This window comes from Protomyctophum bolini, assembly GCF_963924005.1.
Source record: "Protomyctophum bolini genome assembly, chromosome: 19".
Lineage (NCBI taxonomy): Eukaryota > Metazoa > Chordata > Actinopteri > Myctophiformes > Myctophidae > Protomyctophum > Protomyctophum bolini.
Genome location: NC_137880.1, coordinates 20,967,799 through 20,984,637, shown reverse-complemented (window position 1 = coordinate 20,984,637; position 16,839 = coordinate 20,967,799). Strand labels below are relative to the sequence as shown.

Below are 16,839 nucleotides of genomic sequence, written 5' to 3'. Positions count from 1 at the left end.
GTGGATTCTGGTTCTTCAAGTGGTTATTGGAGTGCACCTACAGGTATTGCTCAAATTGAATTATAATATAATGCAATGTACTTATAAGTTACTATGTTACAACATTTTTATTTGTTTTATGTGTTTGAATTAAGTTACACAAAATTGATATAATGTATTTATTTTGTATTGTGTTATGTGCAGAATGGGGATCTATAGTCAGGGGATGTGAAAATATTCTAAATGAATTATTTGTTTAAAAAAAGTGTATTATATACATATATATATTCTGATAGTACTCATTGCTAGAGTGGTTGTTCAGAAACAGGGGTACACAGGGGTACACAGAAGATAAAATTTTGCAGTTGGGATACCAAGTTTATCGAATCGGGAGAGGATACAGGAGAAAGTATTAGAAGTGATGAAACGAAAGAATGATTAGACAAATTTTGGACTGAAAACAGTATAAACATTTAAGCTGATTGGAAGAAACTATAGCAACTCACCTACCTACTATGTTCCGTCTATAAAGAAGTGGAGACAATTTTTAGCAATGATTATTATTAGAAGATAGAACTTTTTGTTTTAACCAAATCATATCACTTACTATATATTATTACTGGACTGGAATATTACTGGAGCAATGTTCTACCTCTTCACCCCTCTCTTCTTACGTTTGCGTAAATCCCAAATGTCATCCGTTTAACCTGCAGGTGTCCAGCTGCTCTCCTGCCTGCCCTATTTATGGCTCAATTGCGGCATGCACCTCCCAAAAACTATTCTGGGTCCCTGCTCTACCGCCCTACATCACCCATTTGTACTTGGAGATGAACTACATCAGGGAGATCAATGACACGTCACTCTCAGGCCTCGACAGGCTGCAGGAGTTGGACATTGGAAAGCAGCACACTCCTCTTGTGATCCGGAGCAACGCCTTCCACAGACAGACAAACCTGACGCGGCTAGTGCTGGGCTTTAATGTGGGCCTCAAACTGCAGCCGAAGGCATTTGTGGGACTGTCCAATTTAAGGGACCTCGACTTGGATTATTGTTCACTGAATGAGGACATTTTGACAGGTGCCTACCTGCAGCCTCTGTTGGCCTTAGAGACATTGAGGGCTGTATTTTGTGTGTCTTAAGTACCAGGTCTTATTCCCTAACTTGAGTAAACTAAAGACCTGGAGGCGTGATCAATGCCATTTGGCCCTGAATCTCTTTGGTAACCGAATTGAAAGACTCCAGCCTGCTCTATTCTTCAAAAACTTGACTAAGTTGACAGAGTTGAATCTCAAGTTGAACAATATCAACGAGATATGTGAGGCTGACCTGACTGGTTTCCAGGGTAAACACTTCAGACTTTTGAATTTGGACTCTGTCAAACTTAATGGCATGCATAAAGAACATTTTAACTGGGAAAGATGTGGGAATCCTTTCAGACGGGTGTCATTTAAGACACTAGTCTTGTCCTCCAATAGGTTCAGTGCAGACAAATTGAGATTTTTTTTCAAAGTGATTGAGGAGACTAAAATAGATAATCTCATAATATCTGGATCCATGGGGATGGGTAAAGGATTTTCACACAACAACCTCCCTGATCCAGACCACAGAACATTTGAAGTCCTCAAGAATAGTTCATTGAGAACTTTGGACTTGTCTAAGAATAGGATATTTGCTTTGCAACCCCATGTTTTTAGTCCACTAAAAGAAGCGATAATAATCAATGTTTCACACAACCAAATCAATCAGATCGCTGGAAATGCTTTTGATGGTCTTCAGGGACATTTGCAGATTCTTAACCTGTCGTATAATCTTCTGGGGGAAATCTATTCTCATACATTTGCTAATCTGTCAAACCTCCTAGTGTTAGATTTATCTCACAATCATATTGGCACATTGGGATATGGGTCATTCAGAGGATTTACCAAATTAAGAATGCTAGATCTAAGTGGAAACTCTCTCCGGAAGTTAGGTCTTCCTGCATCACTACCAAGCTTACATTATCTTCTTTTGAAAGACAACAAGTTACAGACACGTGGCACGTAATGTTAACTCAACTGAAGCATCTCCAGAAACTCTTTTTTGGTGGAAACTTGATCAAGTGGTGCATCCTCAGTGGCAACATTACCATGCCTCAATCAAACAGTTTAAAAGTGCTGGACCTTCATGGCAGTTCACTGCAGACCATCTGGTCTCAGGGGAGATTCCTAACTATTTTTGATAATCTCATGGAATTAATAGCTCTTGATTTAAGCTTCAACTTTCTTCAGTCTATCCCAGATGGTGTTTTCAAAGGTCTGAACTTATTAGAAGAAATCGACCTCTCCACCAACTCCTTGACGCACCTTCAAATTAATATTTTCCCCCAAACCCTGAGAACACTCGACCTCTCAAACAACTTCCTTGCTTCCCCAGACCCTGAGACCTTCCATTCTCTCCAGTTCATCAACCTGGCGATGAACCGGTTCCACTGTGACCAAAATCTGTATGGCTTTCTTACATGGTTGAAACAGACCAACATAACTTTCCTGAGCCCTCTTGAAGAGCTAAGATGTGAATTCCCCTTTAAACACTATAAGGTCACTCTGTTGGATTACTCCACATGGGTCTGGCAGAGAGCACATGCGGAAAAAAAAGCTCAGATGTGACATTCATCATCATCAATCATCAAAAAAGCTCAGATGAAAAAAAATACCATAGCAGACACCACTGAGGGGGTGCACTGCAATACATAGCCTAGCCATCCTGAAAATAGCTCTGGTGTTCATGTAAAAAACTAAGAATGGCATTCAACCTAAAGTACAACCGAGTAGTGTAAACTTGAGTAAAGCATAGTTTGGCCTGTTTAAAATAGGCGTTTTAAACAAGTAGGACAACCAATACACAGGGATGAGTCTAAAATTACCATTAAACAACAATATGCTTTACCAGTAGATGGAGACTTTTACCCGTTTCATTTATTTATGTATTTATTAACTTTAGTCCAGCCGACAGGCTACTTTTGTTTAAAGTGGGAAATTTGGTATATGGTCTTTTTTATATTGTCTATCATTCATGAATCCACTTGCTAACCGGCTGTCAGTATTGAGCAATTTTTTATAGGGGTTTCTTGTGACCCTACCATTAACATCCTATGTCAGGCAAAATTGTCAAAAATGTCAAACTTTCTTTTTGCTTTAAGTAAACTAGGGGGTTTTCATGATTCTGAATCCATTCCAAGCAATATGTTTGCACAGAAAAAACACTTCTTGGGCTAAAAACAGTCATGACAAATGTGATGAGGTCAGCACAAATGTGATGAGGTCATTTTGGGCACATTTGGGCAAGTGGCTATGGCTGTTTTTAGCCCAAGGAGTGTATTTTGTGCAAAAATAATACTTGGAATGGATTCATAATCATGAAAACCCCCTAGTTTTACATGTCACATGCTATACTTAAAGCAAAAGGAAAGTTTGACATTTTTGCCTGACAAAGAAATGAGCAGACAAAATTGGAACTGGAACACTAAAATTAAGCTGATAAATGTGTACTCTCTCCTGATTGGCTGAAATTTTGTCACCTGAAAATGTATTTTTCAAAAAGCAATTTAAAATACATTCAATTCGCGCACTTCTCCACTGGGGGGCAACACTCATACATGATTGTTGAGTTAGTAGCACTAGCAGAAGAAGTCATTTCGCTCTCACATTACCACGTGACGACCGACGACTTTGACGTGCAGCAGTACAGCAACAGCAGCAGCAGCTTTCTCTTGACCTTCCCTCTGTACTGCAGGCCGAACCTACTGAACGGTGAGTGGGATTCATAAGAACAATGCATTAGAAAAACACATTGATTTCCATAGCTTCTATTGTCCGTTTTCTCGATTATGATAAAACCATTCAAAACTGTAATCATTGAGTGTTCCTGCTGCATTCAGGGCCTGATCAGTTCAATGAGTTAGCATGTGGCTAACTGTTTGCTAAGGCAACACAGACAGCACCTTGGATTCTCAATATATATCCATCTGCTCATTTGCGCGATATAACATTTGAGCCCTTTCGACAGATTTAGCAGTACTCTTCAGCTACGTGTTGGTCAGTCACCGGTTGTTGCCTGTTCCCAAGGCCTTACGTAACATTAGCTGCAGCCTGTAGCTAATCGGCTATTACTGTGGAGATGAGGGCAAAGTGACACCCAGTGAAAGAATGATCCAACAATAAAGGAGTGTAACTTGCCATCTTCATTTATACCTCGTACATCATAATTTCAGGTAGCGCCACAGAAACGGTAGCGTGAACTTCAAAATGTCAAGATTTGGCACTACGGAGGTCGACGTCTGCACACTGTAGCCATTCCATTTGAACTTCAATTGGTTGGCCATAATAATAGCCAATCACTCTGAAATTGCACATGGGCAATGAACATTCCATATAGTTGCTGACTGACGAAACTGATTTATCAATTTCCTCAGATATAAGCAGTTTATTAACATTAGACATGTCTTCAAATCGTTACAGTTGGCGCATGATATCATAGCTGCAGACCAATGTATTTTAATTCTCCAAAGCATTTTCTTGACCTCCAAAGTGAGCCTCCCAGCCCTCCCGACTAGCTTTTTTGTGCATTATGGTCTTATTTAGGGGAAATGCTATATTATTTACGTGGTTTAAGTCATTAATAGACAGCATTTAAAGCTTAACAGTCAACACAGTATGGTGATCTTTATTTGTGACTGTGTAAAAACTGTAAATGGACTCAATATTACGCAGGACTTTGTTTTGATGATACCATTGCAAATTTGCATCTTTCACTGACAGATGGCTGGACGCTTGTTTGCAAGTTGGTGGGGCAAGATGGGCCCTTACTATGGGAAGGCATACCAGGAGATGTGGCCGGGTATTATCATCATGTCATACTTGTACTACAAAGTATCGTATGGGGGTAAGTTCAGAATTCACGGTTTTGGAAAGACTTTTCCGGACTGCTTAATTCTAGGACAAAAAATATCTTAGGAACTTTACTTTAGACTAAAATAGCTGATCTACAGGCTGTTTTTGCAGAATGTTGACACCAGAATAGGGAAGCTAGGGTTCATGTGGTTAATTCAATACTGGATCAAATAAATAAAGAAATTCAATAGTGGATCAGCTATTTAAACAATCCTAGATGTTCCAACAATGATCTTGGGATATGAGACATTGGAATGGACTGTTGTAAAATGTATTGAACAATTTGTCGGCTCATTTAGCAACATTTACTGAACTTCAAGTTCAATAATAAAGGTCTTGTGTTTTTCCCAATGCTTACCGTATGTCTTTTTTGCTGTTATATAATTACTTCTAATAATTTCTGCTTTCACTTTTATTGCAGGAAAGAAAGCAGTGGCCAAGTAGCTGTGGGTAAGTTGCCTGATTATTTCATGTAAACATAAATACATGTAGCCTAATGACATGTCCTGTAAAATAAAAGGTGTTTTCTCCTCCAGAACCTGCTCACTGATCGTCCCATGATGACATCCCTCTTCCCTCTGTGAAATACCTCCACGTCTGCTAAATTCTTTCATGCTCAAATGTCTATTTGTATGGAACAAATAAAGTTGTTAATTATCCTGGAATCCTTGTTTCAGTGATTTGATGTCGTATAGTCTTTTTCCACTATAGCTTTGTTTTTAGAAGTATGTTGCATATCCTTTTAGAAGCCAAGTCTTTGGAGTTGTTTGATACAAAATGAGATGTACAAGCAATCTTATTCATCAACTGGCATTTAAAAAAACGAATTTAAAATCTCATTAAAAGCTATGATTTTATAACTTTTTGTGATTCTACAATGGTTTGTTTAACTCAGTGTGATGAATCTGATTACGTCTACAGTTTGATAATCTTGTTTGTAGTAGAATGGCTAACATCACCGTATCAAAATTTGTAGTTTAGCTTTTAAAACAAAATGAACATCTAAGCTTCATCTTGCACTCAGCCCAGCTTGTAGAATGCAACTGTGGTTTTTCATTGAGTATCTTATCTGCAACTGTCATTTTATGAAGAGCACTTTGTTAAAATACCAAGTGCAGGCTTTGTGACTGTAGTAAGGCCATTGTATCACTATTGTAAATATGTTACACAGTATCAGGAGACACTGGGAGTGACATGGCAAAGGTCGTCGGGACTCAAACCTGCGACACTGTGCGACAGTCACTAGAATAATTAAATTGTTCCAGCATGAATAACATTGGTAACAAATTTAAAATGTTTCACTGACTTTCACATGTTATTTAACTTGAGTTCTAATTTATACAACACTATTTTTCACATAGTAACCAGTTTCTAACAATAACATGGAGGATAAACAGGCATTCTAAGCCTTTCATGAAAAGGTGCATTTGGGTGTAATGCTGTAGGCTATATCCTCAGCGTCAGGCTGCGTTTTTCTTAAATGAATGCCTTTTGTCATGAGTTACAGTATTGCGCAAAAACAAGGTCACAACAGAACACATTACATGTTTTGAGCTTGTAGATCTTGTAGATATTTTGCCTATGACATGCTCAAAATAGGGACACCAGAAAGTGGTTAGTCTGGATTTTATAAACGGTAACCACTGAAAAGTCAGAGCTTCCAAGACATTGCATACATTGGAACACAGGTAGTGTTGAAGTGTTCCTTAACGGTTGTGGATATGTGTTCTGCCCTACAGCAACATTCTGAGTGAAGGTCTGCAACGAGCATCTATTGGTTAATGAACCCCCAGCCCGGTGCTCCAATTAGTGAATCAATAACAGGTCTTCCAGGTTTTTACCTCAAAATTACAAAAGCAAAACAAACACTTTTCATTATATTCTTTATTCTCACTCTTCCCTGTACTCAACCTCCCAAAGCACAAGTGTACAGAAAAAAATAAAATTCTCACCTTTACATGATTACAGTGCAGAGATGCCAGTGGTCATATTTTTTGCAACTACATTCAGAGTTTTTTCCTAAACACAAAGGGATCCAATACATAATGACATGGGATATCAAAAGTGTGCCCTCTGAAGTAATCCCGTTTTTCAATACAGAACTTCAAGAGTTGGTTTGTCTGCCATACCGCTAAGCTCATACACAACATGGTCAAGTGCTGCTTTGTGTAAAGATATAAATGCAAACTTATGCCCCCAATCAACTCTGGAGTACCTAGGTTTTATGGTAAAATGTATGTTCCTAAAAACATGGAAGTATAAGGCACGTGCAACAAAAAACCTATGCAGGCAGCATGAGTGCGTGGTGGCCAATAAAGGGAACAAAAGGAAATATCATGTGCTTAAGAGTACCGGTAATTAGTAGCCAATGAAATAAAGATTTGAGAATGTGGGTCCCAAGAGTAAAGAAAAAACAAAAAGGCTTTGAGACCCACCTATTTGGTGTTTGAGCAACTAAACAAAGTTGGTGTTGAGCAGCTAGATTAGAACGAAGTTGAGGGATGTCGATGTGAATTTTAAAAGAGCACTTTTAACTCAGGAGACACTAGTTGTCTTGTGATTCCAGCTGTACACACCTTTGTACAAAGGTAGATGTACAACACAATAAGGCATTTTGAGTAGGGTGGCTATAAGCACATGATAATTTCCCCCACCTCCCCATACCCGAGCGGAAAGAATAAGACGACAGAGGCAGTCAACACAGAAGAGGGCCTGCCCTAAAGAGAAAAATCAACTAGCTGAAAAGGTACAGCAAAAATATTTACATGGAATGTGTACAACATAATTTATAAATACATTTTTAGGTATAAATTAAGAAAAATAAAACTACCTCAAAATCAACTAAATCTACTATTTTTTTAGGCCATTCAGATGATTACCCCTTTAATATTTGGTGAAAGACAGCAAAGGATCAAAAGGCACAGCAATGAATAAGGTTATTTGTCCCTGCAAAATTCTACAAGTCACAGCACTAAAAATCCCCATTTCAATAGACTTCTTAAAATATAAATTAGAGACGATCTCCAGGTAAAAGCACAGTCAAGTCTCCATGCCCAGACAGCATGTAAAACTAAGTATCACCAGTTACAACTTAAATAAATTAAGGCTTTAGGGGGGTTGCAGGAAACATAGTCAAAGAGAGAGCACCCTGATAATCTTTTGATTTCCCATCGCCTGTTCCGACAAAATAATGCTTACCCTGTACATCCCACTAATACAACATGTAGTGGAGAGAGTTTTTGTAGTGTTTCAGAGCAGTCTGTTCATGTGTCACGAAAGCCTTCGATGTACTGTAGCGTCCCGTTTTTCCACAGGTACATTCCTATGTGCTACGTTTCAAATGCCGTACCAATGCAAACAACGGCCCCTGCACACACAAACTCACTCATTCACTCACGTGCATGCCCCTCTTGACAGAGACCAGGCAGTTATCCCCTTGGTTGGCCCTATCTTCACGTAGAGATGGGGGAGTTAGACATACACCAGGTCCCGGCCCTGGCCTGCTGCAGAACTACTGCCGCTTCCCTCCTCCTCCTCCTCCTCATCTTCCTCCTGCTCACCCTCGTCATCCTCCTGCACGGGGGTGTCATCAGTCTCGTCGGCACCGTAGCCCTCGTACTCGATGGGCTTGGGGCTATTGTATGGATGGCCGTTGTCGTCAAAGAATCGCCGGAACGTGAACTCATAGAAGGCATGCTCAGGGTGCTCGCCGTTGCGGAACCACTGGGCGAGCGTGTCGTTGTGGTTGCCCTCGCTGTCACTGCTCCACAGCTTGTCCGGGTCCACGGGGTCGAAGTTGGACGTGTCCGTGCAGTGGGCGATGGTGGGGATGTACGGTGCTGGCTGTTGCCGCAGGTCGTTGGAGAAGTCTATGGCCCTGAAGAACGGCTGGGCCTTGATATCGTCTGCACCGTCCTTGCCCAAGCGGTCCTCTGGGCCACGGCACAGTTTGACTATGAGGTCAGACGCCTCCGGGCTCAGCTTGGCCTGCGGGGGGATGTGAAGTGAACTCTGCCAATTGATCACCTGGTGGGGAGAAACGGTAGACAGCGTCATGTCATGGAATAGAACATGTGTGAAATCAATGTAGGTTCAACAGCACAATCATGCTACTGTTCACTTCTTATTTCTCTCAACTCTTATTTTCTCTTTTTACTGTGTTTTTGTATGCTGTCCTCTCATGTCTTGTTATGTCAGTTTTGTTTAGTGTTCAATATCTGGGGACTAAGGATGGAAATTAGCATCTCTGCTAAATCCGCTGTATTTACGCTACATTTTTATGTAATGTTCATTAATACACTCTGTCCTGTCCAAATAAACCAAAAAAGTAAATAAAGTAATGTATGGTTGTTGAGCAGTACAAGAAGTACTGGTATTTAACACACCTTCAGCTGGGTTTCGAGGGGCGTGGTTGCTAAGAACGGAGGCTGCCCGACAACCATCTCATACAAGATGACACCGACACTCCACCAGTCACAGAGCTGGGTGTATCCTAGACAATAGAAAGGATGGTGCTTTTTAAATTCCTTTTACAGAAGAGAGGGAATGCAATTAATATATCAAACCACAGTATTTGGAATTACAGTTTTGGATCAGTTCTGTAGCAAAACAGAGAGTGAAGTTTTTAACTCTCAATGATTAATCTTAACCACTTAAAGAGTGTATGTTATGTGGTTATACAGTATATACACCATAACAATAAACAATTGACTCTTACATCTTGCATATTAAATTATTTACAGGAGGCAAGATCTGCTATATGTGAAAACATTTGGAAAGATTTTGCCTATAACGAGTCAACGACATGCCCAAAATAGATAGCCAAGAGGTCAACAAGTGCTGCAAGTGCAGGTACAAACCATTTCAGTTTAACTTAAAATGTGGAACGGTGGCAGTATATTTGCTGCTGTACCTGTCCGAAGCAGCACCTCTGGGGCTATGTAGTTGGGAGTCCCCACCAGTGAGTGGGCCAGGCAGCGCTGGTGCTGCCTAGCCTTTCTCCTCTCAAGAGGCTTGAGTCTGTCTGCACAGCGACAGTCTGCGTCTCCCACTCCTTCCCACTCCTTGCTGAAGTCCATGCTGTCCTGTCGGACATGGTCTCCTGCAGGGAACGATCACACAGAAAAGAGATCAGCCTTGATCATATTTTCTTTTATTTCCATGTACAGCAGCTGTGCGCTCATTTGTTTGGTGATATTTGGTGCAGGACTATCAACTTCCATAAATACATTTAGCACTTCACTGTGTGCTGCTGTGATCTGTAGATTTACTACTTTGCTAAATTAAATAGCATTAAATGGATCCTGAGCTGTGTGCAGACATAGTTCTTCAGATTAAGTGGTGTAGTGTAGTCTTAGAGGCAAGTCAAGTGGCCCAGCTAATTGCGATGAAAACAAGCATGTGAAAATGTACCATAATGTCTTCTATCCATTCCCTTCGGATAGCATGGAATAGGTATGATCATTAATTTCATTATGCTTCACACTGGGACAACCAGTTCAACCACGTAATACCTCTGAAGAAACCCTTGCAGTTAATTGAGGTAGGTATTACATTGGGTGAACAATGTTAAATACAATACAACAGGGTTGCTAAAGTACTGGAACAGAGGTCAGTACTAACCGCTCTGGTAGTACTTAGAGTCGTGCGTCCAGCGGAAGCCAGTGCAGAGGCCAAAGTCGGTGAGTTTGATGTGTCCGTCTCGGTCTATGAGGATGTTGTCTGGCTTGATATCCCGATGGATGAAACCCATCTTGTGGACACTCTCCACGGCACAGGAGAGCTCAGCGATGTAGAACTGGGCCAGCTCCTCTTTGAAGATGCCCAGCCTTATCAGCAGGCTCATCATGTCCCCGCCAGGGATATAGTCCATGACAAAGTACAGGTTGTCCTTGTCCTGGAAGGAATAGTAGAGCCGCACCACCCACTCGTTGTCCGCCTCCGCCAGGATGTCCCTCTCCGCCTTGACGTGGGCCACCTGGTTTCTCAGCAGGACGTCCTTCTTCCGCAGCGTTTTCATGGCGTACAGCGCGCCCGTGTCCTCCTTCCTGGCCAGGCAGACCTCGCCGAAGGCACCAATGCCCAACGTCTTGATCCGTTTGAACATGGACTTGTCCATCTTGGCGCGCTTCAGCCGGATGTAGTTGGACTCCTTCTGACTCAGCATCATGCGCATCTGCTCCTGGGCGTCTAGCGACAACCCCACCTGCGGGACGGACAGGAGAGAAATTCACATTTCACCACAGGAAGAGCACTTTTTTGCTGCCGGACAGAAACCTTGTAGCTCCATATTGAATTGATATCTTTATGTTTTTTCATAATTATTTCAAAAACATTTTCAAATGAATGCCCCATTTCATACTTGTGTAAGTTGTGTCATGTGAAAACAGCAAACTTACTCAATCTACAAGCTCTCAACGCGTTGTGAACTTGTAGCTTATTTTCTTAAGATTTAGAAAATTGTAGTAAAATTGTAAAACAATAACATGCCCTGGTTAAAAGTGGTTAAGTCTGTAAAGTATAAAGTAAACAAGAGCTTGACTAAATAATAGCCATTAGCTACATTGAAATGGGTTATTTTTTTACCCCATTTTCTGAAAAGGACATACAAGGTTTCTGCCCGACAGTGACACATTCTTGAATTAACCCAAAATTCTTCTCTCTCTCTATCTCAATAGATAAAAGTATGACAAATCATGGTTAGATTAAAACGAAACAAAACATCTAGTGCAAAATGCAGTGAAGATAAGCTGAGGACCAACAACCAAACATTATTAAATTATCACACGCTATCAAACCCATTTTGTTATTTCTCTGACAGAGCGAATAACAGAACGTCACAATACGTGGTGGATGAACATGATGTGACATGCATCTCTGACCTCTGTGGTCAACATGCGGTTTTCAATTTTTCATAGTTAAAAGGTTAAGGTTAAAGAACTATATTCTGATAGTAATCATTGCTAATATGCTATAGTAGTGCATGTTCAGAAATAGAGGTCACCCCATTCCCTCCACCTCTTTAGTAAATTAATAAAATATATTTACAGGATGGTTGCAATTTTTCAGACAATCAGGAGAGAGTACCCATGTATCAGCTTAAACTTTAATACCGTTATAATTTTTCACTAGATCCACTCCTGCTCTCACCAGGCCCAGGACCTGCAACGCACAGGTCCTGGGCCTGGTGAGAGCAGGAGTGGACCTGGTTGAGATGTAGGAGGGGCCCGGATAGGAGTCAACCCACAGAGCCTAGTCCCTCATGCGCCAGATTGCTGATACTCCTCGGTAGAGTAGTTCCGGAGCAACGGATTTTGCCCTAATGGGACTGATCGAGGGTAGCTACTGGGACGTAAATCGGGACTTGATCACCCCGGCTGGGTCACCTGAGTGAGGGGTATGATGTTCAAGAGACCCGAAACCCCGATGACCTTGGGATACATCAGAATACGTCCCAGGTGCATCCATGAAATGTATTTTTAGTTAATGTCACCACTTCTAATTTCACTTGTTTAATCTGTATCCTGTGCAAATTCTCTCTTCGTCCTGATTGGATTAAATTGGTATCCTGACCTGAAAGTGTATGACATTTCTGAGCTGGGAGTCGGAGACCCCCGTTACTGAACAATCAGAATATAGATATTTAATATCATTATTTTAACAAAGACATATCACTTACCCTACATTTAATGTGGTTAATTTATATCAATCAGCTTCACAAGAACACCACCATATATGGCTCAATGATGTATACAGTACATGTTTGTGCATTCAAGAGGACAGGGAAGCAGAGATACCTTTACCTTCTATGTCAGCTGTTAGTGACAGCAAGAAGAAAAAGAAAAAGAAGGAACAGCTAAGAGGAAAAAATGGAAGAGTTCAAGAGTGTGACAAGTACTATCAGAGATTAAAGAAATAACATCTTCACTAGAGAGTAACTGTAACTGGAGTAGCCTTGCAGACAGACAAGGAATTAAATTACATTTAAATTTGAGTTGGCCAATACCAGACATTGCACAACTAAATGTGACTCCTGATTTCAATTAATGAATTGGTAACAATGAAAATAATAAATATATAACCCAAACCATGGCTAATTGTTTTAGTGCATCGTAGATTTCCACTTACTGATACATCTGGGGAAAACCTCCTAAGGCTACTCCATTGGAAACAAATCATATCACCGACCCAATATGAAGACTCTAAAGTCTAGTTGGCATTGGTTCTGCAGTGCAGTTATTTTTTACATTTCCGAATGGTTTCCACCCAGTATCAAATTCTAACCCTAGATAAAATGTACTGTAGATGTCAGACATATTCAGTACGCAGAGATCTCTGATCATCTGGCTACGTGATAGATAAATGTAGGAAATGTTTACGTTCGCCAACATGGCTAAAACATTTTCAGTATCCCTCCTTTCACAGGTAATTACATGATGTAATGTGAGTAGCAATCTCTCACCCGCTGCATCTCGCTCTCCAGCTGTTTCCGCCGGCGGATGCGCATCTGGTGGTTCTTCAGGATGTTCTCCACATGCTGCTCCATGAAGAACTTGAACGCCTGCGGGGAGTACAGCGGTAACCGGGGCGACTCCCCTCGCCGCTCCTCGTCTTTCTTGTTGTTGCGCCGCACAGGAACGGGGGACGTGGTGATCTGCTTCCTCTCCTTCTCTGTTGCAACCGCACTCTCAGGGCTATCCGTTGGCCGGTCGTTCGAGGAGGACCCACTGGCAGTACTGGCCTCCTCCTCTGGGTCGATCTGTTCCTCGCGCCCACCGCCATGCTTGTTGACCCCTGGGTCGTAGGCTGGAGGACAGGGTGCGGCAGCGGGCTGCTGGAGAAGGTGCTTAGGATAAGGGGGAGGGGGACCCTGGTAGCTGGGCACCTCCGCTGCCACAGGGATCTGCTGAACAGGGGATGGGGGCTCTGGGTAGTTATTTGCGGGCGGGGGCGGCTGCATCCATGGCGGGTGTGTGGGGGCAACGGCTGTGTGCAGCTCTGGCTTCTGGACGCGTGTGCTTTTCACAGGCTGCAGGATGGGTGCCTGGGTGATGGCCGTAACAGTGGTGGCTGAGGGCTGGGAGCTGGCTGCATGGGCCTGCCTGTTACTGAGCTGGTGGCTGTTGAAGGAGTTCGAGCGGACAGGCATGTTGTGCTGCCATGAGGGGGACAGGTCCTGGTTGGCGGTGTTGCTGGGAGAGGACTGTGGCTGGCCTGGGGCCAGCGGGGCTTGGGACCAGGACTGAGGAGAACCAATGTTGTACATGTCAAGGTTGTGACTGTTTCGGTTGGGCACCATCATGGACTGAGGAAGGTTGCCGCCGTTAACGTACGAGGGAGAGGAGGCGGGACCGCCGGCCTGAATCTGCTGGTCGGTGGGACTCTGCCGACTGCTCTGATTGACTGGGTATGGTGGGGGTGGCTGTCGGTTACTCCCTGCAATGTACTCTGACTGAGGAGAGCCATTCTGAGACCAGCTGGAGGAAAAGGTGAACTTGTTCCCGGCGGAGTTCTGCATTATAATGGGTTGGCGGCCCACAGGCACTGGGCTGATTCCACGCTGGTTTTGCGGAGCTGGGGCTGGGTACACCTCGGGCCATGCCCCTTGGGGCACCGGAGAGATGCGGGGTACTAGGTAATCCATGTTGCCGGAGTAGCGCTTGGGTTGGGTTGGGTTGCTGTCCCAGGTGGGCGGGGAAGGGGTGGTGCCTCGGTTCGGTGGCGGAGTTACACTGCGTACCTGAGGAGGCAGGGGAGGGTTGACTCTCTGGCTGTTGCCAGGGTGACCCTGGGGGAAGGCTGGTGGGGGTCGTGCTGCCAGGTCTCCCTGCGGTCCAGGGCTGTCAGAGCGATACATCATTCCGTCCACCATGAGGGGGCCGTGTCTCTGGCTCAGAGACTCTTTCGAGCCCTTCCAGCTCTGTCTCCTCAGCACAGGCTGCTGGATATGAGAGGCTCCTCCTGCAGGTAACAGCACAGCAACCACATAGTTTAGGAAGCATGAAAGCATGAAAGGCATTTTTCATCCCCCCTTATTTGAGTTATATACATTGTTGTGTTCCCTTTGTTGATGTTTATTGTTCATCAATTTCCTAAATCTGTGGAAAGCAGGGAAGGCTGTACATTACTACTTGGTCCCCAGGGGGACTGTATACATACCTGGTGCTTTCATGCCTGCATTGACGGGGCGGGCCGCAGCAGCCACCATCTGCTCCCTCACCGGGTCCTGGTAGCTCATCTTACTGATGAACTCTATAGCTGCCTCCATACTGCGACTGTTGGTCTGCTTCAGAGCACGGATCACCATTTCCTGAACACACGTTACATTTAGGCAATCATTGAAGCCATTAAGATAATGCAGATGCAAGTATGCTTTCAATTGCCTCATGAAAGGTTCACAGTAGGCGTAATTGCCATAATAGCAAAACATTCTGACTATTTATTTGTTACATAGCACCATGAAAAAGCCAACTGAGGAAACGGCTGTCAACAGTTCAAGCTGGTCATTCCACATTGCATACTTTTCATATTTCAAATAATTATCTTTGACAATCGCAAGCACAATGCGCTGGCTCAAGCCCATCTTGTCTGTAATTGAGATGGCTCAGAATGACATTCCTCGACAGTCCTACTAACTTGTCTCGACTGAAAACAAACAGTCTGAAAAACAGTACTGGCCCCTTGAATACATTCATGTGTGCATGTGTCTCACCTCTTCAAATCCAGCAGACAAGAGCTCCAATAGCATCTGTCTATTGACTTCGGCTGTCCGGCCTGAAGTGCTGGGTTCATTGGCAAAGGGCATCAGGGACTTACGGATCTCCTGCAATGCCTTGTGGTACGGGTTCTTCGGGTTACTGCTGCGCCCCTGCTGCCTCAGATCTTCAGGCAGGGATTTTCCGGCACTACCCATATCCACTTTAGGGGGGTCGGAGGGCCGAGACAGGTTGCGGAGACTCTCCCGGATTTCCTGCAGCATTTGTTGGCTGTTGCCACTGTAGTTGCTGGCGGGGAATGTCTTGGGTCTCATCTGTCTGTATCCTTCGGGTTTCTCCCCTCTCTTCATGTAAGAACATGTATGTAGACAGCCAAAGTGATGAAGCGGGTGGTGCACAGTACTGATTTTCTGCGTGGGTACCAGGGTTGGAGAGTGGTCTCAACGTCCACAATATCTGACTTCACATTTGCATGCTACTGAAATAAGAGAAGTCATGTCAAATAAAATAATACGATTGTCATGGCACACAGATAGCCTAAAGTGATAAGATGTAATGCCTATTTAGCTTTAAAGAACAGCCATAATGGCATCACTACTACATCTATAGGATGTATAGATTTTGTAACTCAAATGTTGTATGGCTTTGAGGTAAAAAACAGCTTGGAAAAATGTACAACATTGAGACCAGATTCACAAAACAAGCGCTCTCGTTTTTTGCTACATTTGTACAGTTAGGTTCCACGCTGAGGTTCATGGTGCATGATAAATTAAAGTATTTGTCATAACGGAGTAAATGTCACGTTTGTGAAGAGACAGTCACATAAAAGTGGTGGTTATCCTTATTGTTACTTTGTATAGTGACTGAAGTGGTGCAGCAGTGGCCCCGCGGCCTGTCTATCAAAGGGAAACCATTTGCTGCTAGGTAGGTAGCTAGGGAGTATAGCTAACGAGCTAATTCAACAACAGGTTGCGAATTAGCTCGTTAGCGCAAAACATCAACAACTTACCCGTGGTTGAAGCTGGCCCGTTTCATTCCACTTGCCTTATTCCGCGTATAAAGGGACGGACATTTAACGAACTTTAATCTGTGAATAATTACGTGCTTTTTTGTTGTTGTAATGTGTTGGTTTTCCAAGTCTCGAGCTAGCTAGTCACTAGCCGACCGTGTTGAATTCCTAGGATGTCTAACAAGTAGTACAACGAACGAAAGAACGG

At 43.0% G+C, this 16,839-nt stretch overlaps 1 protein-coding gene and 1 pseudogene across 3 annotated transcripts in view; one reads left to right on the top strand and one right to left on the bottom strand.

Moving 5' to 3' along the window:
- The window catches only part of LOC308334608 (toll-like receptor 5), a 2,644-nt pseudogene extending 20 nt beyond the window's left edge, over window positions 1–2,624 (top strand). Inside the window, exons 1-3 of the transcript in view lie at window positions 1–43; window positions 693–1,100; window positions 1,195–2,624. The exon at window positions 1–43 is cut by the window's left edge and continues 20 nt beyond it. The product of the transcript in view is annotated as a toll-like receptor 5 (transcript). The remainder of the gene's footprint in view (window positions 44–692; window positions 1,101–1,194) is intronic.
- Window positions 2,625–6,776: 4,152 nt separating this feature from the next.
- On the bottom strand, window positions 6,777–16,796 carry lats1 (large tumor suppressor kinase 1). Of its 2 annotated transcripts, none has more exons than XM_080791068.1 (8): window positions 16,632–16,796; window positions 15,619–16,100; window positions 15,066–15,216; window positions 13,369–14,867; window positions 10,530–11,112; window positions 9,820–10,008; window positions 9,293–9,399; window positions 6,777–8,933 (listed from the first exon to the last, which is right to left on the bottom strand). In XM_080791068.1, the coding sequence occupies exons 2-8, from the start codon at window positions 15,970–15,972 to the stop codon at window positions 8,379–8,381; spliced, it is 3,438 nt and encodes a 1,145-aa protein (XP_080647194.1). In that variant the 5' UTR covers window positions 15,973–16,100; window positions 16,632–16,796; the 3' UTR covers window positions 6,777–8,378. The 2 variants fall into 2 exon arrangements, with proteins under 2 accessions (XP_080647194.1, XP_080647195.1); XM_080791069.1 differs by having other exon boundaries at window positions 15,619–16,097.
- Between the last annotated feature and the right edge of the window lie 43 nt (window positions 16,797–16,839).